The 26,221-nt window shown below is 37.0% G+C and overlaps 1 protein-coding gene across 5 annotated transcripts in view; it reads right to left on the minus strand.

Annotated features, from left to right (window-relative positions):
• PTPN13 (protein tyrosine phosphatase non-receptor type 13) overlaps positions 1-26,221 on the minus strand; it is a 204,103-nt gene that overhangs the window by 12,051 nt on the left and 165,831 nt on the right. For all 5 annotated transcript variants that reach the window (XM_070505408.1, XM_070505407.1, XM_070505405.1 and 2 more), the window contains 14 exons: positions 25,669-25,828; positions 24,094-24,308; positions 23,881-23,979; positions 21,666-22,030; positions 20,594-20,777; positions 19,096-19,254; positions 18,386-18,557; positions 18,076-18,286; positions 14,913-14,983; positions 12,131-12,192; positions 9,669-9,813; positions 8,877-9,014; positions 8,690-8,778; positions 2,208-2,263 (listed from right to left, as the gene is read on the minus strand). In XM_070505408.1, the coding sequence (XP_070361509.1) occupies positions 2,208-2,263; positions 8,690-8,778; positions 8,877-9,014; positions 9,669-9,813; positions 12,131-12,192; positions 14,913-14,983; positions 18,076-18,286; positions 18,386-18,557; positions 19,096-19,254; positions 20,594-20,777; positions 21,666-22,030; positions 23,881-23,979; positions 24,094-24,308; positions 25,669-25,828 (2,126 nt within the window). The remainder of the gene's footprint in view (positions 1-2,207; positions 2,264-8,689; positions 8,779-8,876; positions 9,015-9,668; positions 9,814-12,130; positions 12,193-14,912; positions 14,984-18,075; positions 18,287-18,385; positions 18,558-19,095; positions 19,255-20,593; positions 20,778-21,665; positions 22,031-23,880; positions 23,980-24,093; positions 24,309-25,668; positions 25,829-26,221) is intronic.

Below are 26,221 nucleotides of genomic sequence, written 5' to 3' on the forward strand. Positions count from 1 at the left end.
ACTGGCACAGATGTTAGCTCAGGGCAAATCTTCCTCAGAGGAAAAAAAAAATCCCAAGTCTCTAAAACTTAGACAAAGGATTCTTCTTGGGGATTGAGAAGGTGGTGGTTTGTTTCCACCCTTTAACATGGATGACTGATTACAATTGTGTCATTTTTTTTTGCATGGCAAGATTTGCCCTAAGCTAATATCTGTTGTGAATCTTCCTCATTTTTTTCCCCCATCTCCAAAGCCCCAGTGCATGGGTGTATATCCTAGTTGTAAGTCCTTCTAGTTCTTCTATGTGAGCTGCTGCCACAGCATGGCTACTGACAGCCGGGTGGTCTGGTTCTGCAACCGGGAAACTAACTGGGGCCACCGAAGCAGTGAGAGTGCCAAACTTTTAACCACTAGGCCATCAGGGCTGGCTCTCTCTTTTATTTTTTTTAACAGTTGCCTACTATTGTACTGTATGAATGTATCTTAATTTATTTACAGAAGTCCCTATGGATGACATCAGTCTTTTGCTACCATTGAGGGCTAAAAGAACACTCCTGTATTTGGGCACTCACTTAATGTAATAAAACTCAGTACAAGTTCTCATTATTCTAGGGGTGCATAGCAGATGCCACCTCTCTGGTAAGGTGGATGGCTAGAAACGAAACTAGGTAGGAGAACAATGTTTAGTACTAAGACGAGATGAAAAAGGAAAATGTAGAAGCCTGAATACATTTTCTACTTTCTGATATTCAGGGGAACAAAGCAGAGTCCGTTTGTCTGATGACATTAGTGCACACCATCAAAGCAGGACATGTACTAAGGCTCCCAAAATGTCAGTAACAGGGCAGCAATTACACTGCTTTTATGGTAGATGTTTTCCTCTGCTTCAACTACTTGTGGGTCACAATTAACATTTAATTTGTAAGTTCTGAATCCATGAGGTTGTTTTTGTCTTCTAGTAAGTATACTTTGTCTGCAAGGATGTATTTTCGAAATCCTTCCATCAGGCATTCCTTCTTTCTCATTCTTCTGCACAACTGCTTAGTATTTCATTGTACGAGTACAGTACACACTAATTTATTTTGTGTCTATTATGGTTTTTTACTACTATAAACAAGGTGGCAATGAATATTCTTGTAGAAATATCTTTGTACACATATGGTAGTGAGACCAATTTCTAGAAATAAAATTGCTAGGTCAAAGGGTATGTACCACAGTTCCTTGAATCTATGATACTCATCATTGTAAGGTACGCTATTATTTTGTTTGCATTAAGAAAGAAATAATATCGATGGCTGGAATTTTAAGACTCTTCATGATTTCAGAGATGTTAAAATTGAAAAAAAGTATACCAAGAATTAGTAACATGCAAATAAAATTTGTATGTTAATAGTGTTTCCAACTGTACCCAAAGAAATTAACACTAATTTACCTTTCCTTCCCTCTCCCCCTTCCCCTCCCAAGCAGGGCAGAGCCTGTATCTTTACATTTACTGGCAGCTGGCCCAGATACCTGCAAATCTTTTAAGTATAAAACTGTATGCATTTCTACATTAATAATAGGTACACCCTTGTCTAACTCCACTTAGTGAAAAATTCACTGTCAATTTGCTTGTCTGGGAAAACGCAAATAGCTCCCTTTGACTGTTTGGTCATTATCTAATATGAAGCAAAATTTATGACAACCACTTTGTTGGCCAACAATATACAGATAATTTTTCCTGATACACCGTTTAGTGTTACAAAAAAATCTTATTTTATATTAGAAACTGTTTTCAAAAAGAAAAAAACTTGGGTGATTTAGAAATGTTTCTTATCTTCTCTGGTTTTATTTTATTAGAGAAAAAAATTGTAAAGTATAGAAGAATAGAGAAACAGAAAAATTTGTCACCTTTAATCCTATCAGGAGAAGATTACTATCATCATTGTTGGCACATTTCCTTTTAGACCTTTCTTCCATTTTTTTCCCCATGGTTAAGAGAATACTGCTTTTTTGGAGCAATGTTATAACAAAAACACTTTCATATGTCACTAGAACCTCCTTGTAACAATAATTTTAAAACATTCTTAATATTCAACTATGGTTCCATAATTTACTCAATTCTCATTTTAGTAGAAAAGAACAAATTAATTTTAAAAGCAACATCTAAATGGAATCTTCAGAGGACTTCTAAAAAAGAATGGAATTATTATACTTTACAAAATTTTCTGAAAAAATTATTTTCTTACCTTTCACTTTTTACTTTTTCTTCACAACATCCTTCACAGCCATTCATTTTGGTAGACTATAATGAAAACAAATCAAAATGAAATTAACCCATTATAAAAAAATCAATCTCATAATACTCAATTTTTCCTGTTATTTCCTGTATTTACTGTTATTGCTCATCCTCATATTACAAAGACACATGTGACATTGAATTAATACATGTCAAACTGCGGCTGAGGCGTCTTCAGGGCCCAGGAGTTTCTGCAGGTTCCAGTGCCTCACCTTCACATGCACCTTGACTTCTCATTTCTTATATAATATTAACGGTACATTAATATTATATTAAGGGTTATTAATGGTATAATAATTAGTATTAAGGGATATTAATGGTACAGACATAAGGAGAAAGCAAAATGAAAATCTAAAGTAACAATTATTTAGATATGCATATTTAGCATATGTTTTTATACTACTTCAACTTTAAAATCTGAAAATGGGCACTCAAGAAAAATCTTGGTAATTTCCAATGTGTTAAATTATTTTGCCTTTTTATTACTAACGTGAGGGGTCTCTCCACAGGGAACACAGATCAATCAGCCCGCACTTTAACTGAGTATGGTGCTCAGAGACCCAAATACTGCAGGAGCGGTTAGCTACAATTAGAAGGAGATGCCAAGTTGCATTCTTACATGGTTAGTAAATCTTACATTTCAATCTTTATCAGGACAAATTATTTTAACAAATGGGAAATTCTTTTCATTTCAAGACTCTGAATTATCTGGCCTCTGTCCACCTCTATAACCCATATCTCTCTGGTTTTACTGTCCTCTTCACTTAACAGGCTTCAAACCCATGGTTCTGTCTTTCAGTTCTCCAAAGTCACTCATCTCTTTTCACCACAAAGCTCTTCCTATGGAAGATACTTTTAGACTGTAAGCTCCCTGGGGACAGGAATTATGTCTGTTTACCACTTTGTGCCCATACATGCTCATGCCTGAGCCATAGAAGGCTGTCTCCTTTACTTAACAAAAATATAAACCTTTAATATGACCTTCCAGTTACAGACTTTGTAGGTTAAAAAGTTTACAATAAAGTTATTCTGATAGCAATTTCAATTTACTTGAGGGAGATGCAGAACTTCTATGGAGGAAGAAAAAAAGTAGGTTATTTTTATCCACTGACAACTAAAAGGAAGCTTCTTAGACCTTATCTGTTTGTAGAAGGTGATAATTTTAGCCTGGGTTAAATTTTTTTCCCCAAGTAAAGTCATTTGGATTTCTTATTTCCCATCATAACCCTGGTCTCAGAATCTACTATGTGTGCAATAATTTTGAAAAGTATAAAGTCTTTTATAAGGGTCAAACGCTATTATTAACATTAAAACAGTAAGAGAAAGCCCAACCGGAAATAAACTACAGTGATACTTGTATTAACTGATTTCCAACTATTTTTGCAAAGTTCACCTGTGTTTTGGGGAGGGCGGGGTTAAGGAGATTGGCCTCAGTCTCCTCATTCTGGGTGGTAGGCTCTTTGCAAGTGGAGACAGCTATAGTACTGTCTCAAGGAAAAGGTTTAAAATTTTTATCATGGCCAGCCATTTCAAGGTTAGTTTGCAATCCTATTGCTCAAAGAATCCAGATCCAGCAACTTGAAGAGTAAAGGAGCTATCTCCTGGATCCAGGAACAGCTACATAACTTGTAACGCCCAGTGCCAAATGAAAATATGGGATCTCTTGCTAAAAAGTTATTAAGAATTTCAAGACAGTGATGGCACAGCATTATTTTATAAATAAGTATGGAGCCCTTCTAAGCACTGGGCTGTGTGTGACTGCACTGGGTAACTGCTCATAAAGGCAGCCTTGCCTGGATCCTAAAAGCAGGATTATCTTATAGGTGATGGGAAGGTACTGAAAGTTTTTCATTAAAAAATTTTTTTAGAATAACCAGAATTACAAATAACACAGGAAGCATCCTGATGCACTTCAGCACAGCAACGCCATGTCTTCAGAGGACGTGCCTTTCTTCTCTTCGTCCTGGCTCTTCAGCACTTCTCGCTTTCAGGAAAGTTGCTCGCTCCGAGATGTGGAAAGACCAAATTCCTTGGCATGGTGTCTAAGTCACTTCATGACCTCATCCCTGCCTATCTCTTCAGCCTTAGCTTTCAAGATACCAGGTGATACCCTACTTGCAATTATTTAGTTCCCTGAATGGTCCAGGCTGATCCAGACTTCAGGTCTTTGCTAAGCAGCATCTCTGTATGGCATGCTTTCCCTTATCTTATCTCACCTATTAATTATCTTTAAAATGCTAATTCTCTAGGAAGTTTTAATAACCATACATACCTACTCCTGTGTAGCCCCTATCGTTCCCCAATTCTTTATAACTCTCTCTGAACTCCATATAAACATTATCAGGATACGTTTTTATTATAGTTTTTTAAAATTACATTTACTTATTTACATGTGTATATCTCCCAAATTGACTGCTAGACTGTACAAGCAAAATTTAGGACAGAAACCCCGACGTCCCTTCTTACCCTGTTATGGTGGAGATACACCATAAGCAGTCAAACAAGTTCAGCAATAGCTAAGTGAACAGTTTGAAACTTTAGACAATAATTTACAATAATGTCGGCATTCATTCGTTCATTCACAAATAAGACAGACTTTGGTCTGAGGTGCTTCACTAAGAGGAAGTCAAGTGTAGAGACAGTTGCAATAAAGTGACAAATTTGATGACTGTGCACATCTAACTACCAGAGGGATAATCTCTCCTTTTAAGAAAGACACTTCTATACTCTTTATAATACCAACGATTAGCAGCTTAACGTTTGGCACATGGTAAAACTTTCAGGGCTGTAGAATATCCTGTTAAGAATCAATTCAGTAAATAACCTACAATTTGTTTAGGGTGATCCCAGTGTGGTGCACTTACAAAACACTGAGCATTTTCAGAAGTTCTAAGGAACTTTTTAAATTACTGAAATGTAGGCAATGTTCTAGAAATATAAGACAAAACAGAAAACTTTTCCAGAATACTGGCTCAGCCTTCCTTCTGGCTATGGAGATTAGTTATATTTGTCTCTTTTGAATTTGTCTGCTTATAATTTCCATAGTGATTTTAACACATTTAGAGTTTGATACAAATGAAACTTCCTCATGTTTTTATCTTAGTACCTTGTCTTCTTTTTTTCTTAAATCTGTTTTTTCACTTTGTTCTGTTTACCATTAGTCAAAACCTCTTCCAAAGCAGAATTCTCATCTATTCAAGTTGCTAATTTACTATTTTTAAGAATGGACTGGCCCAAAATATTTGGTCTTAAACATCTTGAATTCTCAAGGCATAAATTTGTGGGATCTATCTGTAATTTGGTGGCAGGACAACTTGTATTTCTTATAACTGGGAGGATATTCTCCCTCCACAAACCTTAATTTTTAGATTTGCCCTGGGTAGTTTTACATCTTAATTCTTCCATGTGAACTTTAGAACCATTTTAACAAGCTACTCTGCCTCTCATTAAAAAAAAAAAGTCAAAATATTTTATGAGATCATATTTAGTTTCTTTGTGAATCGAGCAGGAATTTAAATTTTAGGTTTTTCTAATAAAGAACAAGAAATATTTTTCATACTTCTTTTATGCTTCTTTGTAGAGTTTTAAAGTTTTCATAATATAATCTTGTACATTTTTGGTTGAATTTATGCTTAGGCTTTTGTTTTGTTGTTCTTGTGAATGAAATTTTATTTAATTAAATTTTATAACTGGTTAAAGCAAAGACGGTGTTATGGACTGAACTGTATCCCCCCAAAATTCACAGGCTGAAGCCCTATTCCTCAATGTGACGGTATTTGGAGCGGAGGTCTTATGGAGGTAATTAAGGCTAAATGAGGTCATGTGGATGGGCTTTAATTCAGTAAGACTGGTGTCCCTAAAAGAAGAGGAGACACCGTGAGCGCACGCACAGAAAGGGAAGGCCACGTAAGGACACAGTGAGAAGGCGGCCATCTGCAAGCCACAGAGAGAGGCCTCACCAGAAACCAACCCTAATCTGGCACTGCCAGCCTCCAGAACTGGGAGAAAATAAATTTCTGTCTTTTAAGGTACTCAGTGCATGGTATTTCGTTATGGCAGCCCAGGCAGACTAGGACAGACTGCAAACTCAAACGCCAGCAGGAACCAGAGAAATAACATAAACCTTTGAAATCCCAGGGTGAGGGGCGGGAGCAAGGAGGGCTGGGAAACAGGAATGAGGGAAGAATAGGAAATAGGAAGTAGAGTCTATGGAGAAGTAGTCAGAGCAGACAAATCATTTACATTTTGTAAAATCAATTCTGTCAGGGAGGCCTGAGAGTTTACAGTATAGAGAAATAGGGATCATGGTTGCACTGTGGTTTATAGTAAGAAATTTAAAATTCAGTAGATAGCCAATTTAATAAATCATGGTATATCTATGCAATAGAATAACAGGAAGGCCTAAAAAGTTTCAGGCAGATTTTTATGCACTCATGTGGAAAGAGGGTAATGATCAATTGTAAAGTGAGAACCAAATTTAGAACCATGTGATAAAATTTATACTAAAAAAAATTACATAAGTATAGCCATGTGTCCCTTAATGACAGGGATACATTCTGAGAAATGTGTCATAAGGCAGTTTCGTCGTGTGAACATCACAGAGTGTACGATACAAACTTAGATAATATGGGCTACTCCACACCTAGGCCGTATGGTACTAATCTGACGGGGCCACCACTGTGTACGTGGTCCATTGTTGACCAAAACGCTGCTATGTGGCACATGACTGTATATAAATCCTACGTTTTCATAAGCATGATGGAAGGGCAAAAACTAAACTGTTAACAATAGCTACCTCAGGTGAAGATGGGGGACGGGTCAAAAAAGGAACCTGCATTTTTAGACGATTCTGTCGGAAGAGATTTTTTACAATGAGGATGTAGTATTTTCATAATCAAAACAACAAAAAAGCAACTTGAATGAATTTGTCTGGTATAAACTTTTGTTATTATAGCTTAGTATAAATGAGAATCTACATTATGTTAACAAGGTTTTTTTTTAAAGAAAAGGTATTGGATACATTTTAAAGATGGAGATTAAAGATTTTTATTTTCTTAGTTAAAAGAGACTTCAGAACATACAAGAGGCACTTTAAATATTATTATTAAGAAAAATATAATTAAAGTTAGTATGACTTAAAATGTTCAGAAAATCTTGTTCAAAGAGCTTATTGTCCTTATAATTATTAATATTCTGATAGTACGAAAGAACATCTTAAGCAAAACCACTACAGTATGATACAGTTTGAGATACTCGATATTTGTGTAATCATTTTTTAGACTAAGACACACATAGTCAATGGATGTAAGTTTCCTTGTATTTATACACATTATTTTTAGATGTTTAATGAACATAATCACATGTATATGAGATTGTGTGTGGGTACGTGCCTGGTAACTACTGTAAGAATCCAAACCAGCTTGGTTTTGACAATTTTGAATATGTTCAGTAGGAAGAGTAACAATTGTGAGGGAAATTATCCTACAATACTGAGCCAGACCAGATTTATAGAAACAGGATGATGCCTAGTTTGAACAGCCTTACATATAATTTATCCACCTTTTCATGCTTTTTCTTAGCTCGATGTCCCAGAAGATCTGAAATCTTAAAGTCTTAAATAAGAATTTGAAAAGTCTATCAATACTTTTTTTAAACTTTCTTTTTTTTTTGTTTGAGGAAACTTGAGTAATAATTCTTTTACCAGGATAAAATGACTTTTAAATGTAATAAATGAAATTCCCTTCTTTTCCCTCTACATGTAATTTTTTAGTAAAACACGAAATGATCTTGGTGGTTCCAACTTCTGTTTTTAAGATTTCAATACACTCATATAATATATATTGAGCACTAATTCCTGCACACCTTATTCTTATTAGTTTGAATCCAACTATTCTAGTCTATTAGGAATCAGTCAGTTGTCCAAGTCTTTTAAAACAAATTTCAACTAAAATCTCAGAGGAATCGCAGCAAAAGCCATGGAATAATTGGAAAAACTAGATGTTTCCATGATAATTAAGACCAAGGACCCATGAGGGGCAGGAGGGAGCATTCAAGGATAAAAATCAAGTTTTCTACCTAGGTTACGTATTAACTGGAATGGGATCTTGGAATTGTCAACTTTTATTTGGTGTAAAAATAACTAAAGATTAAAAAAAAAAACACCAAGATTTTTTTTTATCTTCTTTTCCTGAATGGACACCTTCACCAAAAGAGATGTAAAGGTAAGTTCTTTCTCTAAAATGAGTAAATGACATCCGTTCTAGCTCTTACTGAGGTTACTAACCAGCCACGGGGATATTATCTTTACCTCACGTCTAGGAGGGGAATTGGGAGGTAGGCAGAGGTAAGACCTCAGCAGAGAAAGGAAGTTTTAAGTGAGGAGATATATAATTCTAACAAAATATAGCACAGTGTTTATCTAGGTATCCTTACCTCCATAAAATCTTGAGGTAAAGGTGAATCATCACAGTCTGTATCTTCTGTTCTCTCTTCAGATAACTTCTCATTGGCTTTCATTGCACCTGGGAGAGAAATGAACAGGCCAAGAGGAATTAAAATGCTCCCTAGAGGCCTTCCTGTTCTCCTTAGTGTATCAACGTATTCATTGTGGTTCATCTACCTGGAGCACAGGCATCTCCTGCTCCACTATTTTGGTTTAAAAGGTTCTGGGCTTCCTCATCCACGACATCCAGCAGAGACTGGATAACTTCAGCTTCTTGAGGATCATCACAAATGTCATCTTCTTGTATATCAGATTCTTGAAAAACAGTAATTTACATGGAGTTTTACTTAAAAATATTGATACGAGAAAGAGACAATGTGTCAAACAGAATATACTAGGTCTTTCAAATTTTAAGCATCTACTTTGAAAAGCAGCCATGACTGGAAAGCAGATTACGCTGACGGGACCTCGTTGTTGTTACTTCTAGAATTTCTCTGGCTGCTAGGACACACCACCACACAGATGCAACGGACAAAAATAAGCCAAAACCAATGCCTGTGATACACCTTTCCAAAAGACATTAATAGTTTAAAGCTTATTTTCTTAAAATAATCCCAAATTATTAACTCATGAAAGAAATTCAACTAAAGAGATTATGTTACAAAGATTAAGGATCTAACAGAGTAGTCCAAACATACCCAAGAAAAATCTTCTAAATTATTTGGTAGCCTGTGAATTGCTGCTTCAAAGAATACAAGAACATTACCAAGCAAAACAGCTATCTTTTCAATCATCTAAAAATAGTTTTAAACTTAGAGATGAGAAGGAATACTAGACATATGTGCAGTAATACAGTCAACAATAATTAATATTACATTGTTCTTTTATTTCTGGAACAATAATCTTCCCTTTTAAAGCCATAGGAACATGTAAGGCACATAGAGAAGATACCTAAGATATCTTTATTACCTGAATTATTAGGGCATTTAGAGTAACTGGATGACTGATCTGGAAAACTATCTTTGGAGAGACTCAAATTTGCTGATCCCTTCATCTGATAAGTAGAGCTTTTTACTTCAGGGCACAAAACTTCAATTATTTCTTCCCCATTAACCTAAAACATAAATTCAAAGCAAATCATTAGTTTCCTATTTTACTAACTTCCAGGATTAAGGAGGGTCTGCACAGTGCTCCTCTCTGTCCTTCTCCCCTTCCTCCTTAGCACGAAATCCATTTCCTATCTCCCCACCTTAGATCAGTGTTTCTAGGAAATAGTGCAATGAAAAGTGCAAAGGGGATGAAACTTTCTGTCATCAAACATGTCTGGAAACACTAGATTACACAACATTAAATCAATACTTTTATTCCAAGAATTATCACAACGCTAATGTAAATTGAGTTGGCAAAAGAGAAATCTGTTATATAGTATTTCCTAACCTTATTTGACTGCAGAAACCTCATTTTTGAGGCATATTTTATGTGACTTGTCTTCCATAGAGCTTTTTAGAAAAGTTTAATGGGATTACTAAATTTAGAAGTTGAGGGAAAAGAAAAAAAAAAAATCAATCTTTTAAGTATTTGTGAAGCTGTTACACGGACATAGACTCCAGTACAGGTACCTGATCAACTGTTAGGTATGAAGATTTTCAAATCTAGTCTAAATTTCATCTCAACTTAAGAAAAATAACAATGAGTTCCTAACTATAAAGTAATTATTAAATAGAATGTAATTTTATAATTTAATAGTAAAATTATAAAGCACTTCATGATGCATAGCCTATTAAAAGAAAAACGATTTGGGCAAAAATGCAAAATTAAATGATTAGAATAAATTAAAATAATTTTATACAAATAAAAGTGATTTACTCTGAAGATTTTACTTTTTCTTTTCTTTCTTTTTTTGGTGAGGAAGATTGTCCTTGAGCTAACATCTGTGCCAACATTCCTCTATTTTCTATGTGGGACGCTGCCACAGCATGGCTGGATGAGAGGTATGTAGGTCCACGCCCAGGATCCAAATCCGTTATTTCTCCAAAATATTATTTCTTCAAAAGAGTGGTTACAGAATGTTAAACAGTGTCGCTGGACTGTGACACTTCAATTTTCATGAGAAATTCATAGTGCAGACATTAGGATTCAAGGACAGAATGTTGTCTGAGAGACTTCCTGGAAGATTTTAACTCTAACAAAAAATGTTTGCAACCATGAAAACAAAGTCCTAGTTTCTAGGGTTTTATGTTAATTTAAACAGAAACAGAAACCTGTCTCCCTTTCAACAACATGCTGAAAATAAGCACTATACCGTATGACTAACACTAGAAATATATGAAAATTCAGTTGCTCCAGCTCTCTGAAACTGGAGACCTTATGAATAAACAGAGAACAGCAAGTGCTGCCGAATCTCAATCCACAAACATACAAATACCAACAAAGTTTTATTTTCCTGTCCTGATCATTTCTGCCTTGGAATTCTTCTGCTGAAGTATCTTTTCAGGACTTGCTAAATAAACCACGTCACAAGTTTGAATTAATGTAGTGAACTGAAAGGCACAGAATGTTGGGCTTCTGGTCACTACATTCATTTTCTCCTCCTAGACTAAACGCAGCTCATGTCCAGAAACCTTGCTGAGACGGTAAGATTTTCAGGTTACTAGGACAGCAATGCCTCAGCTCTGGATTTTACATGGGAAGACATTCAAATAGTGAGGTTCAGAATGGACTGTATGGGATGTGTGGGAGATGAAATGATTCCACAACATGGAGATCCAGCTGTGATCATTCTAGAATGTACATTACAGGCCAAAAGAAAATCATAAAAAGAACGGTTAGCCAAACAAACGGGCATGCATGTAGCCTTAAAGAGAGCCTGACATGGAATGTAGCTACGCATTAAAACACTTTTGTTACGTCACCCCCAGATTTCTCTGCCCTAATCTTACATGATGTAGGTTCTTTCAAATTATTATGTGGTAAAGCACTTTCGACATGTCAAAACGCAAGTAAACCTATTTCTTTTGCTGCTACTGTTTTTCCTCACTAGTAGCAGAGAGCTGTCATTTGACAGTCACTGCTGGTCAACCTTAACCCAAAGGACCAATTTCACTTTCAATTACTTTCTTCTCTTCTGGGTATCTAAGAGACAATCAAGAGAATTGTGCACATTAATAAAAAATCCCAGCACTAAGGCTATCTACGTAAGTAATTAGCTTATTTAAGAGCTGAGTAGGTGCCAAATGATGGAGAGTTACTTGTGTGGGGCTTTACGTTGGGTGTTTTACTTGGGCAGGCCTTTTAGTGCACTAAAATATATTCCCACTATCAATACACGCATCTAAAAGGGCAAATATTTAAATGTGAAAACAGTTTTGTTCAAGACATAAACAAGCCATAGATAAGGACGTATGACATGCAGAAAGCAGCCGGTTATTTACCTTAGAGAATGAATTATTAGGAGTGAGGGCAGGCTTGCCACAAGGCTCCACCGTGTGATGACCTAAAAGGAACAACACCGAAAGCAAGGGATGAGCCAGTCAGAACCACAACAGGGACATCACAATAACGCAAGCAAACCCACACTGCTGTGCATGTTCTTATTGCATTAGTACACTAAGAGAAGTGTATCACAAAGTGATTCAAAACCAACTGGCAGAATCAAATATTGGAGAAGGGATTATTCCAAGGAAAAAGCCAATTTCTTAAAATAGTGTGCATAAAAGCTCATTTTGGGCTGAAAAGTTCTAGTGTGGGATATTGAATATAAATTATCCCAACCGGAGGGAAGAGACATTACAGGTGCTGAACTATATTCACTTTACTATTTAAGGGAAGAGAGCAAGACTTTTATCCCATTTCATAAAGGCAATCAATTTAACACAGTAAAATAAGTTATGAATACAACTGGAAAGGACTTTTTTTTTTTGAGGAAGATTAGCCCTGAGCTAACATCTGCTGCCAATCCTCCTCCTTTTGCTGAGGAAGACTGGCCCTGAGCTAACATCCGTGCCCGTCTTTCTCTACTTTATACGTGGGACGCCTATCACAGCATGGCCTTCTGAGCAGTGTCATGTTGGTACCCGGGATCCGAACCGGCGAACCCCGGGCTGCTGAAGTGGAACGTGCGCACTTAAGTGCTGCGCCACTGGGCTGGCCCCTAGAAAGGACTTTTAATGCATGTCTAAAACAAATGTTTATTTTTATTCTTAGCCATTAGAACAAAAAATCAATACATACATTAAAGTGAGATTGTCTTACAGTGAAAACAATTTGAAAGTAATTTGACTCATTAAATTATGTTTTCAAGAGATTTGACAGATATGGTAGAGTTTAGAAAAGTTAAACAGAAAGAAAGGAGAAGAAAAAAAAAGAAATAGAGGTAAGTGTATGCAAGGACTTCTATTTGAGAATGACCTAAGAATAATTCCACTTAGAAAGAGGAAGGTTGGGATAGAATTTTCAGGGATAAATTTCTATAATTATGTGGATGATATTACAAAAAGCCCAAGAATGCCATTTAATATTACTTTCAGGAAATATAATTCATTATTAAACTCTTAGGAAAAGTAATGAGAAAGTATACCAATAATCAACCACTAGTTCAAAAAAAAATCACACTGGAATAGTATACTACACTGCCCATCTTCCTCTATTTTATATGTGGGATGCCTACCACAGCATGGCTTTTGCCAAGTGGCGGAACTCCAGGCCGCCGAGAAACAGAACGTGCGCACTTAACCGCTGTGCCACTGGGCCGGCCCCTAAAAACATTATTGTACACGCTTTTGTGTATGTATATATGCTCTCCTTTCTCTTGAGTAAATAAATAGGAGTGGAAATGGCTGGAACATATGGTGGTATATGTTTAAATTTTTAAGAAATTTTCAAACTGGTTGTACCATTTTACATTCCCATCCCTATAAGAGAGTTCCTATTATTGATACTACATGATTGTCAGAACTCATAAAGAAATTAGTTCTATGGGAATTAAGTCCAAGAATCCGGTAAAGACGGATCACTAGGCAGTTTCTACACTAGGGGCAAGGCACAGCTACTCCCTCTAGCTTTGAAAGTTATAAACAAGAGTCCTCCCAGAGGTCACTAGAAAAATGCTCTCCTGATTATTCTGTGTGACATGGTCTGACTCTAACATGAACTGGAACCAGGAGAGAGCAGCAAGCAGGACACTCAAGGCACTCAAGCCAACAATAGAGAAGGACAGTAACAGATGTGCTTTAGCTTTTAGAAGATAATCAAACTGAAACTGCAATAGTGAGATTTCTTTCAGCTGCTTTTGGTATTTAGATACCACTGCCTGATAACCTAAAAGTCTGGTTATGTACGAAGTACTGGATTTACATTACAAAAACACCACTTTCAACCACATTCCCCTGTGCCCAACATTCTTCTTATTATATTAATATTAGCACTAAAAGCTACACTTACTGAGCCTGAATATGTAAATGACAGCATGGAGTCAGACATCCTAGGATCAAGTTCTGATTCTACCATTTATCAACTCTGTGAGCTTGGGCAAGCTATCAAACTTCTCTGTGCCTCACTTTCCCCTTCTATAAAAGGAGGATAATAGTAACTCTAGTCTCACAGGGCTGTTGTTGTGAGGACTAAAGCACTTACAAGAATGCTTAGCGCAGAATATGCATTAAATTAACATTAACTGCTGCTGCAACTACTAATACTACAATTTCTACTATTATGCTGGAATGTAAGAAGACACTTTGTTTACTCATTGTCATATTCACAATGCCCAGAACAGTGCCTGCCACAGAGAAGAAATTCAATGACTGACTGAATAAATTATTATGTGACAATCACTGTGATAAGTGTTTCACATGAATTAATTTGTATTTATGCCTCATTATAATCTTACAAAGTAGATATTAATAACGTTCTTATTTTACTGGTAGGAAATAGAGGCTTAGATATGCATCAAGTAACTTGCTACCATCACACAGGATGCAGAAACTCAGGTCTATCTGGCTCCAAATCCCAGGGTCCACGCTGCTCTACTATTTCCCATTATACACTGAATTTTAGAGATGCTTTTATTTAAATGTAATTTTTTCACTTACAGAGACCCTGTAAACACTCTGATAGAGCAATAAAAACATTTTAATGATAGTTTCCAAACTTGCTTTTGGGGAAAAAAATAGTTACCTCTCCATAACTACTTGTGTCATAAAATGAATGTATTCGTACCATTGGCTTGGGTTGACTTCGGAGTTGAAACAGCAGACCTCCTGGAACTTGGGAACACTGGATGACCATCTCTGTGTTGTAACAGAAAGAAAAGGCAAGTGCAAATTATTTAAGATGTTTGTTTAAATTTCCTTCAAACCATCTGTTAACTACTTAGCCTTAGGAGTTTCATTTTGCATGGGCACCCCCTGAAGCTGTAGACAAAATTTTATGAGTCTTTATCTATGTTATTTCTAGAGGAAGATATTCTTGACCCAAAAAAGATTAAGACTCACTTCTTTACATAATCTTTCTTTGGGTTTCAGTTCAACCCACCACCATATTTTCCCTGTCATTTAAAACACTGGTAATACTCATGGTGTAATAACTTAGTTCTCTGTCACTCAGGGGATACTTCAAAGATAACATAACTTGGAAACCATAGATCACTGAGTTTTATATATCCAAAGGCCTTGATACATGTTTTTCTTTTAAATTATTTAAAGTGAAAATTTAGACAAAATATGTATAGTCACGCATTGCTTAATGATGAAGATACGTTCTGAGAAATGTGTCCTTAGGCAATTTCGCCATTGTGTAAACATCGTAGAGTGTACTTACACAAATCTAGATGGTATAGCCTACCACACACCTAGGCTATATGGTACTAATCTTATGGGGACACCATTGCACATGCGGTCCGTCGTTGACTGAAACATCGTTATGCGGTGTATGACTGTATATTCAGAGGATTCTAAGAATGGTACCACCCAATGTGAAAAACAGCCAAAAGGACAGAGCTTTGGAAATAGAGGATTAGGAAGCAATTCTATTGTTGCTAATACCTGAGAGAAAAGGGCGGTTGCCTAAAGTATATGGCGTTGGGAGAAGCAATTTGCCACAGGCCCTCAGTATCCCTGTATATTCTTCCTGGGTACCCCAGAATTGCAAGGCCCTGACCGCTTTTTACCTGGGCCAATTCTAAGGCTATGTTGCAGTGTGCAAGCTTGAGGGATGATGTAATCTCTCCTCTGAAACAAAAAGCAGGCTTCTCATAGGCTGCCGTAAAGGAGTGGGTGCCCAGGCTCTTCTTAGAGTATTCTTCTCTTGTAACACAACCCACAGCACGTGCGTGAATCCACTAGGCCCACTGTGTCACCTCCATGGGACTCAGAGGACGTGGAACTGACACCAATACCATGCCCAGGCTGCTGTAGGTGTCACTAGTCATCAAGTATTTTGTGCCTGATCTGGGAGTTTTATATCTTCTACGAGCACCCATGAAACAATAACTGGCTAGCTTATTAGCTTGCAAGCAGGGTAAAATCACAGACCGTTTACAGTTGTTGTCGTACAGATAATTACAACAAGCACACCTGCCTTCATTATTGCTGCCTGTGGACTTTAAAGAGGGCAGATACGGACAACAGTGGCGAGAGAGCTGGAAGAGGGATGGGGGGAAAGCAATGGTGACTGCCACTGCTATACCTTTAGTGACGACAGCCGAGATAAAAGTGGAAAGACAAAGGAAAGTGATTTCAGGGCTAGGGCAGAGGGTGCTCTTCTGATTTTGAGGCAAAAATTCAGCTAGATCTACGATTAGGAGAGATGCTAATTTGCACAAAAATATTTTCCAGTTTGTTTGAACACTTTCCTCCCCGGCTAATCAACATTCAGCTACACCTCTGAAAATAACTGTACGCCAATCCAATTTTGATGTTCAAGGAAAAAAGTAGACAATCTAACTTAAAGGTTTAGAAGGAACAAATAACTTGATAATCAAATGATTTAATTAATAGTTCCTATATTTTGAAAGACACCTATGTAAAGCTCACCATGTATTAGATACAAATGTGAAGTTTCCCAAAATAACAAACGTCTGTAATCTAGAAAGCCTGGATTTACATCCATTGTGGCAGGTAGAATAACGGCCCCCAAAAGATGTCTGCATTCTAACCCTCGGAACCTGTGAACATGTTACCTCACGTGGCAAAAGGGATTTTGCAGATGTGAGTAAGGTAAGGATCTAGAGAGGAGGAGATTATCTTGGCTTGTGTGGCTGCGCCCGATGTAAGCACAGGGGTCCTTGTAAGTGAAAGAGGGAGGCAGGAGAGTCAGAGTCGAGAAAGAGACGTGATGACAGAAGTGGAGAGTTCTGTGATTGCTGGTTCTGAAGATGGAAGGGGCCGTGGGCCAAGGAATACGGGCAGTCTCTAGAAGGGGGAAAAGGCAAGGAAATGAATTTTCTCCCAGAGCCTAGAGAAGGAATGCAGCCCTGCCAACACGTGGATTTTTAGCCCACTGAGATGCATTTTGTATTTCTGATCTCCAGAACTATTAATAAACCAGTGCTGTTTTAAGCCACTATATCTGTAGTAATTAGAAACTAATACATATTTTACATTTATTTCCATTATTAAGTGAAAGAAAAGTTGCTATTAGTGTTTCTTATAATGTGAAATTGTAATAAGGTTTGGTGGGTGTGGTAATTCCCTGCTTCACTGGTTGTAGACATGAGGTTTGGGTAGGACTAATTCTGTTCCAGCTCTGGGAATGGGCCAGGACTGGCTGAGGCCCCACCACAGTTTTATCCCTTTGCCTCAATTTAGGGACTGGCCTTAACTTAGGTCTAAGGCCATCAGCTCACAGCCCTCGTGTTCCCATGGTGACTGGTGAGACTTTTGTCTGAAGACTGCTCTGGGTGGTGTGGTACGCAGGTGTGAGGCATGAACTGACACAGCCAGCTGACTATCATGAAGGAAAAACATTCACAGAGGAGAGAATAACTGAAAACAGCAAAGAAATGGAGCCAGTGCCCTGATCAGACATCACCTGATGACTAGCTTATCTTTGGACTTTTTAATCCTCTAAGCCAGTAAATTCCCTTTCTTGTTTAAACCAAGTCGAGTTGTATTCTCTGTTACTTGCAACTGCAAACCTCCTAACTGACAACCGTGGTAACCACCCTTTAATAGCTGCAAACATGTATCCAAACGTTAATCCAGGTCAAGTGCTCTCAGAATCTCTTGTCCATCAGGAAGTCTGTTCTAGCTTTATCAACTTCTGCCAGTTTAGTCTGTGAATTACTAATTCAGGAATATCTTTTTAAGAGAACATAAGCATCACCGACGGCCCAAAATGCATGTGCACACACAAATAAAACCCACAAATAATTGCAGAGTACCTTGTTGCTTTCAGCACCACTGAAGGAAGTGACATGTCTAATGCTCTCTTAGCTTCTTCCAAGGTCATTCCTTGTGTGCTGACTCCATTCACATAGTGGATAATGTCTAATAGTTGGAGATTACCCTCGATGGCGGCCACTGATGTCGGATTGATGTCACTAATATAGACCACCTGATGAAGGCTGTCGTGACCTCCAGATAAGGAAAAACCTTCAGGGAACAGAAAATATTTGTTTCCTTAGTCTTAAGAGTACTTACTTTTAATGTAGCCAAGAAAATCACACTGCATGAAGCTTGAATTTGCATTACCTAACTCCTCTTTGTTGCACGTTAATGTAATGTCAGGGAGCAAATGAGGCAGCACTGGCATTCTGGGTAATTCTAGAACTCGTCCAAGAACTAATCTGACTGTCTTGGGTGCAGCTCGAAGCAGATTCACTGCATCTGTGTGAGTCATATTTGTAACATCTGTATCATTAACCTACAAAAATGAGAAAGGGGCAAAGTAGGGTTACAATTTTTTGGAACTAGAGAAGTTGCCAAGAAAATACAGTAATCTCTTTAACTTTTTATATAATATATATCAGCCATTAAGAGAGTCACAAAAAAGTGTGGTCTCTAAGTTACTGGTAATCCTCTTTATTGTGGAAATCATAAGCACAATGATCAATTAATAAGTGAAATAATAACGTAAGATACCTAACAAATCATCATTATGTTGCCGATATAGGAAATCTATCTTCATAGTAACTTCAGAAACTTTCTGTCTCTGAGACTCAAGATAGCTTGTCTAATGCTTTAACTGAGATTTGAGAGACTTCCAAATTAAAAAGGGAACTTTAAACATTTCCCAAACGGTTAACTATATAAAGGCCTTTACTCTTAAGAGGTGAAGAAGCAAAACATAAACCAAGCAGAGAAACAGAGCGTTATATTAACTCAACCTTCTTGTTCTTCCTTCTCCAGCCTGGCTTGCTCTTTGGTGACATGCCACAAACCCATTCCACTAAAAGTCTCACCTTTATCAGCCGGTCCCCAGGTTTTAGCCTTCCATCACTTTTGGCTGGATCCTGAATGACATCATGAACATAACAACCAATACTCTGACTGCCTTTGGTTACTGTAAAACCCAGGCTTCCTTTTTCTGATTTAATTAGGGTAATGAGGAGTTCTACTTCCTAAGGGAAGAAAACAGTGATTCCTTTAGGTTGTCTATTTTGCCCTACAGACAAACAGAAGGATGACTATTATTTCCATTGAATAACAGAGGAGGAAACCAAAACTTAAAAGGTTACTTACCTCGCTCAAATGAAGAAGCCAGGTCTATCCAACTCTAGACAGAACGCCCCCCATGTAAAAGCTGGGTTTAAATACAACATTACGTGCCTGTCTATAGATAGCTGAAACAGAACTTACTCAGGCTTCAATTCTTGTATTTTCACGATAAACAAGGACATATTAGTGGTTATATTTTGATGATCAAAGAATACATTTTGAGGGGAAGGTTTAGAAAAATTCTTCATAAATTTCTAAACTATCTTGGTGGCAAGAGCCACAAAAGAAAGATTTTTGGGGGGTAAAAACATGAAGTCTTTGGGTGATTAAGTATCACAACTTCATGTATTTAGTTGTGTAAAAACATTTCTTTAAGAGTTCAACTGAGACATAAAGGCTGCCTACAGCTTATAGGGGTAATGACAGATTTCTAACGACATTATCAAAGATTGTTTTCACTCTACTGCTGAGAATGAAACTGAAGATATAGACGCTACACACACACACACACACACACAGAGACACACACACACACACACTTACAGGCAAACAAAGTATCTGGAAAGATTAACTGCGAAATGTTTACAGTTTTTGGGTGTTGAGATTATAGGTGGTTTTAATCTTTTTCTTTGTTTTCTAATTTTCCTATAATAAATATTTATTACTTGGATAATAAAACTAGCATTGAAAAAGGCTGACTTTCAACGAATGTACAGGATATTATTCCTGGAAATTTGGCTTCCAAACTGAATTCTTAGGTTTAGAAGTTCTAGGGCTATTAGTATAACGTAAAGGATTCCATTTGGCACAAAGGAAAATGCAGAGGAGAAAGAAATTACATTCAAACTTGATTAAAAATTAAACAGGTAACCCCTCAGAATTTGGGAAATAACAGGTACTGTATTGGGTACCCTACACATGTCATTTCATCTAATCCTCCCCCAATCCTATGAGGTTACTAGTCCCAGTTTCTAGCCAAAACTACTAAGACTTAGAAGAATTAAGTAATTTGTCCACAGGCATCTGCCAAACTGCAGCAAGTCAGTGGTCTGGTCAGGATTTGTACCCAAGTCTTTTTCCCTAATTCTCAGCAGACAAACATAGCAGATATATTACCTATTTACCCGACTTGGATATGAAGTTCCTCTAAAAGACAGCCTTTCCCCTAAAGGGAAACTGTGTGCAACTACATCTTACTGGAGAAAATATTGGAATTTTCTTAATACAGAGGAAATAACCTACCAGTTCAAAGTCTTCAAGGTGGTTTTCCAAGTCATTTTTCAAAGATGTCAAGCTTTCTTGTCTAGTTGGCTCAGAAATGTGATATATGTGATATTTATCCATTGAATTAGTGGAAGCAGATTCTGATTGGGGTTGACAACTCTGCCCAGGGGTCACATCCAGTGGTAGAGGGGAAGGAGGATTACTACAAAGACAAGGAAGCAAGACTATTTTCAAATACACTTCAATGTCAATACAGTAAGTTTGTGCCACAAACAGAAAATGCTTTACAAATATTCATGTCTGCTCTTGATTGAGATCTGAGCTACCTTCTGACTCTGGATTAAAAATTTATTTCACATCTGCTAATGCTAAATGACAGTTCTCTGTCCAGGTTCTATTTTGAAGCTCTTTAAGCTGCATAAATCAGTAAAACAGGTTAAATAAATATACTCCTGATTCCTAGTTGCTAATTCAAGGCTGAGGCTAATGTTATTACAGAAGCCTAATGTGTGTTTCAACATAAGAAGAAAAAAAAATAGGAAAAGAATAAAGGTCTTATTCCTATGGTTATTTTGGATCATACAACAGGGAAAAAAAAAACTTGAACAAATATGGTTGGACCTGGATATACACAAAGACGTAACCAGAGTAAAGTGTATGAACAACTGCTAGGTTTATAGATGGAGTCTTTGTCTTTTTATGCCTCTATGCTGTCAATCATTTCTTCTTTCCCCGTCCTTCTGCACTCTTTTGAGTCTTACCTTTTCCAAACTCTCTACTGCATTGCTCCCCACCACTTCTGTTTTTATTCCTTTCTCTCCCATCTCATCACTATCTAAATATGCCTCTTCTCTTTCTGTTAAGTAATATGGATGACGGTGAAATACGAAGAACTTTCCTAATTCCTAGTAGAGATGCTCAAGAGAGCAGTGTGTCAGTCACACCAGCTAGATATTCAATATTCATCATCTGCCTCATCATCGTGAAGTTCACATAGAGACACAGTTCTCTCTCAGAGAAATGTAGGTTGCTGCTCTGGTTACTAACAACAGCCAGTTGCTTTGAGTGCTACACATAATACTGACAATACCTGTCCTCAAGTTCTGGTTTATTGGGTATTTTCTGAGGATAGTAAAACATGGTACAAATGGTATTTTCTTGACTCCTGAGGGCTTCGTGTGGACTTCGTGCCTGTGACACCATGTTGTTCAGAGTCTGATGCAAAGCTGAACTCCAGCTCATATTTGGTATCTTTGCTGGAGCTTTCTCTAGGTCGTCTTCTCCACTCTCACTGCTGTCACTGTAACTGTCTCTCCTGGATGGGGACGTGCGTTGTTTCTTGCTTTTGTCCGACATCTCATTTTCATCTGAGCTGGTGCCTTGCTCCACAACTACTGGTTGAGAAGAGTCTTTACTGCTGTTTGGAAGTACCTGTGCTGGAGAGTGCAGTGGGGTCTGTAATGAACACATTTAAAGAGATCAGAGTGCAACAATTTATATTAACTTTAGAACACTTAATTAAAAACAAACATGTTGAATAACAGCACTTTCTATTAAATTTTTTTTTTGCTTAAGGAAGATTATCCCTCAGCTGACATCTATGCCAGTCTTCCTCTACCTTTCATGTAGGACGCTGCCACAGCATGGCCTGATGAGTGGTGTGTAGGTCTGTGCCCGGGATCCGAACCTGCAAACCCCAGGCTGCCAAAGCGGAGTGCGCAAACTTAACTACTACACCACCGGGCTGGCCCCAAAAATATTCAATTAACTTTTTGATTAAAAAAAGTAATTTATGTTTATTAGAGAAAAAATCATATAAAAATAACAACTGTTAATATTGTACGACTTACGCTTTAAATCAGAATTAGAGTTATAGTATACATTGTACTTTGTGTCCTTTCAAAATTTAGGTTTCTATCATGCCTATTTTCTGAGGCCCTTAAATATGCTTTGAAAACAACTGCATAGAACTGTATAAAAATCCTACAGATGGCTATACCTTTGATTTATTTAAGAATTCTCCTTTTATTAGGTACAGAATTGCTTCTAGCTTTTCATCATTAACAGAAATCTAGGAGAACTTCTTAGTATGTAGACTTTCACCTGAGTTTCTCATTATTTCCTTGTAATTTCCTATGTAATAGAAATAGAATTTTCTACAATCAGCAGATAGGATGTTTTTAAAGGCCTTGTTAAATATCTCTAGATTGCTTTCCAGAAAGATTGTATCATTTATACACTCATCAAGAGAGTTCCACTCAGTTCTTTCTATCTGGTGCCCCAAATAAACATAGTCTCTTAAAATGCTCTTTATAATGAACCTTTCTTACAGAAACGTTACTTTCCTATTAACATCCTTGTAACACTCCCCCTCTCCCTGACATAAGGGTTAAAGTTTCCGGGGGCCAGACACTCCTGCTTCCATACCCAGGAGTCACGCTCGCTGGCAATGGAACACTATTTTTTAAGTAGACAGGCCAGAGGCTGTCCTTCTTCACTTATATTATTACACATCTATGTATGGATTCCCACCCATCAGTGTGCAATTTATAAATAACCACCAAAATAGATTTTGGATCCTTTAGCTATTCCTTGACATAAGAAAGTGAAATGGACAAACATATTTGCTTATTCTGTGATTTCCAGTGTTAAAAATGAAGGCAAAAAATCTGGGCCAGCCTAGTGGCACAGCGGTTAAGTGTGCATGTTCCACTTCGGCGGCCCGGGGTTTGCCGGTTCAGATCCCGGGTGCAGCCATGGCACCACTTGGCAAGCCATGCTGTGGTAGGTGTGCCACAAATGAAGTGGAGGAAGATGGGCACAGATATTGGCTTACGGCCAGTGTTCCTCAGCAAAAAGAGGAGGATTGGCAGCAGATGTTAGCTCAGGGCTAATCTTTCTCAAAAAAAAAAGGCAAAAAATCTTAAATAATTTTCGTTTTTATCCAAACTAGCTTAGAATGAGAATCACATTATCTAGTTTGGTTCAATGAAGAAGTAGTCAAAAGGTTTCTTTAACCATTATTTTATGTCTTTTTCTATTTATGCTTAGAAAACAAATTCCTAAAATCCTAGAATCCTAGAATTCTGGAACTGGAAGGGAGAGAAGAGAAAGCGAATTGAATTACAGTACTTTACACTACAAATATAGAATGCACTCAGAGGTTAAGTGACGCACACAAGATAATACTCCCAGCTAAAGAAGTAAAACTCAGGACAGCAATCCATGATGAAACCACCATTACAGCTGCATTAATCCTTAATCACTACTCTAAAAAAATATAAATTACTTTTCACAGGTCTCACCAAAAGAGCAGGGTCGATTTCCGGTAGCACACCAGGTGGAGGTCTACAGAGAAGCAAGGATACTTCTGGAGATGTTCCCCTGAGAGCAGATATGACTTCCTGGGAGTGTCAGGAACGAGAAATGAAGAGACAGTTAAACCAGCATTACGAAATCCTTCTGGAAGGCCAACTCGTTCCATCATTAAAAATGCTGCACCCCATGCCGGGGCTCACCTGCTGAGACAGTCCTTTCAAAGAGGCTCCATTCACCTTCAAGATAACATCTCCCACATCAATTTTTCCACTTTCTGCTGCTGGCTGTCCAGGAAAGAGCTTTTTAACTCTTACTATGCTGGTATTCATTTGCTCGGGTATAAGATTATCTTCTCGAGAAAAACTGAATCCTAGGCCTGAGCTATTTTTAAACAACTTTACCTCAAATGTATTCTCTGCAGAAAAAAGATACAAAAAATTTAAATATTCTTAACAGGCTATGTATATATATGAACACACATATCTACTTTCAGACGCAGTTTAAAAAGCCCATTTCCCCACAATATTTATAGCTCTATAGGCACTATCGCACTCTTAGCCTATACTCAAATCCTATTTCATACTCTCTATCATTATGAAAACTTAACTTAATGAACTAAGTTGCATGAACTAACAAGCTGCTGGAATGGAAAAGAGTGTTCTGAAAATGAAATTATGCTTAATCCCATGTGTTTTAAGATTGTAGAATAACAGAGAAATAGATGGAAAAAGCCAAAGGAAGAGAAGAATGAGAGAAATTTAGGTACACGAGGGGAGAGAGACGGTAAGAGCAAAGCAAATGTTAGAGAGGGTTTGTGGAAGTAAGTTGACATTCTAATGTTTGGTGAGGTATAGTTTAATTCAGTAAATTGCAATGACATGATAAAATTCTCATCAACAAAAGAAATTAAAAGACCAATGGTTACTAAAGAATGAAAAACCTATTTAAAGAACATAGGGCAGTGAGATAAAGTGGGTATGCTAATCTTATTTTCATAATCAGGAAAAATAATATACACTGGGCTATTTTTTTCCCTTATTTTGGGGACTAATTCAGAATGGCTAACATTTGTGTAATCAAATAAGGATTTAAAATAAAAGATGAAACAATGACTATACACCACCACTATCATTTATAAAATAAAGGACACTGATGCCCTTTAAAAGGATGATAGATGGAATTTCAGAATAAAAGGTATTTCTGTATTATGAACACATTGAGCCTTATGAAAAATTCACTACGACATCATTCTTAATTTTGTTATTTTACTACCAATTAATGGTATGTCCAAGGGCTGGCAAAGTTTGAAAGAAAGATCAGTATCTGGGAACTACTACATGAATTTCTGCCCAGGGTTAGCTTGACAAGCCCATAAAATTAAATAGAAATATAAAAAATATATTTTATATACACATAAATATAAAAAATAAGAGGCAAGATTTCATATGGGTTTGAAGCCACTATCAGCAATTATTTATATTTATTTTTTTCCCTTAGAAATTTCATTTTGAATTTTACAACTATTTAAGGTACTAGTAAGTGACCATAATCTGTTTTATGCATGACTTCACTATCCAAAGTCTTTTAGACTCTTAAGAGCTGCAAATATGTTTTTATTTTTAAATTCAGTATAATGCTGCATCAGACTGTTATTTACACTTGACAAGAATAACTAAGACGACTCAGGCATGAACTGTGATCCAGCATTCAAAAATCAAATTTTGAATAAGCCAGGAGTAAGTTAGAGGCGAGCTGACAGTCTCCCAAGGGCTGACCTTCAGTGACAAAGCTGTAGTCTTTGACAAGAGCCATTTTCTTCATTTTTTCTGGAGCTTGACCTTGGGCATCTGGATCTAGATAGGCGCATTGTGGGGCTACGGGCACATGTTCTTTGGATGATGGAGATTGTCCCTTTTCTAATAACAGATGAACCACCTGAACAATGGAATAGCACTTCATTAATTAAAAGGAATTATAAGAAAATAGATAAATTTTCAGGACTTTGTATAGTTGATGGCATAAAATCATTTAAAGTAACTACTTTGTCCACCAAAATAAAGGTAAAGGGAGAAAAAAATAGAGGGACAAAAGCAAGGGAGTGAAAATTTCAAAATCAAATTTTTACTATTTTCTGTATAAAAAGATAAATGATTTAAAAAATTCTATTATAAAAATAACATAAATATGATATAGGAAGTTTGGGTATTAGAATAAAATCACTGCTATATTATTATACAAAGACCATTAAATAATTTGGTGAACTCTGTGACTCAGATGTATTAGAGCAAAGTGAGTTTAGCCTTTGGGCGGAAGAAGGACTAGACGTGA

The sequence above is a fragment of the Equus asinus genome, chromosome 3 (assembly GCF_041296235.1).
Source record: "Equus asinus isolate D_3611 breed Donkey chromosome 3, EquAss-T2T_v2, whole genome shotgun sequence".
NCBI lineage: Eukaryota > Metazoa > Chordata > Mammalia > Perissodactyla > Equidae > Equus > Equus asinus.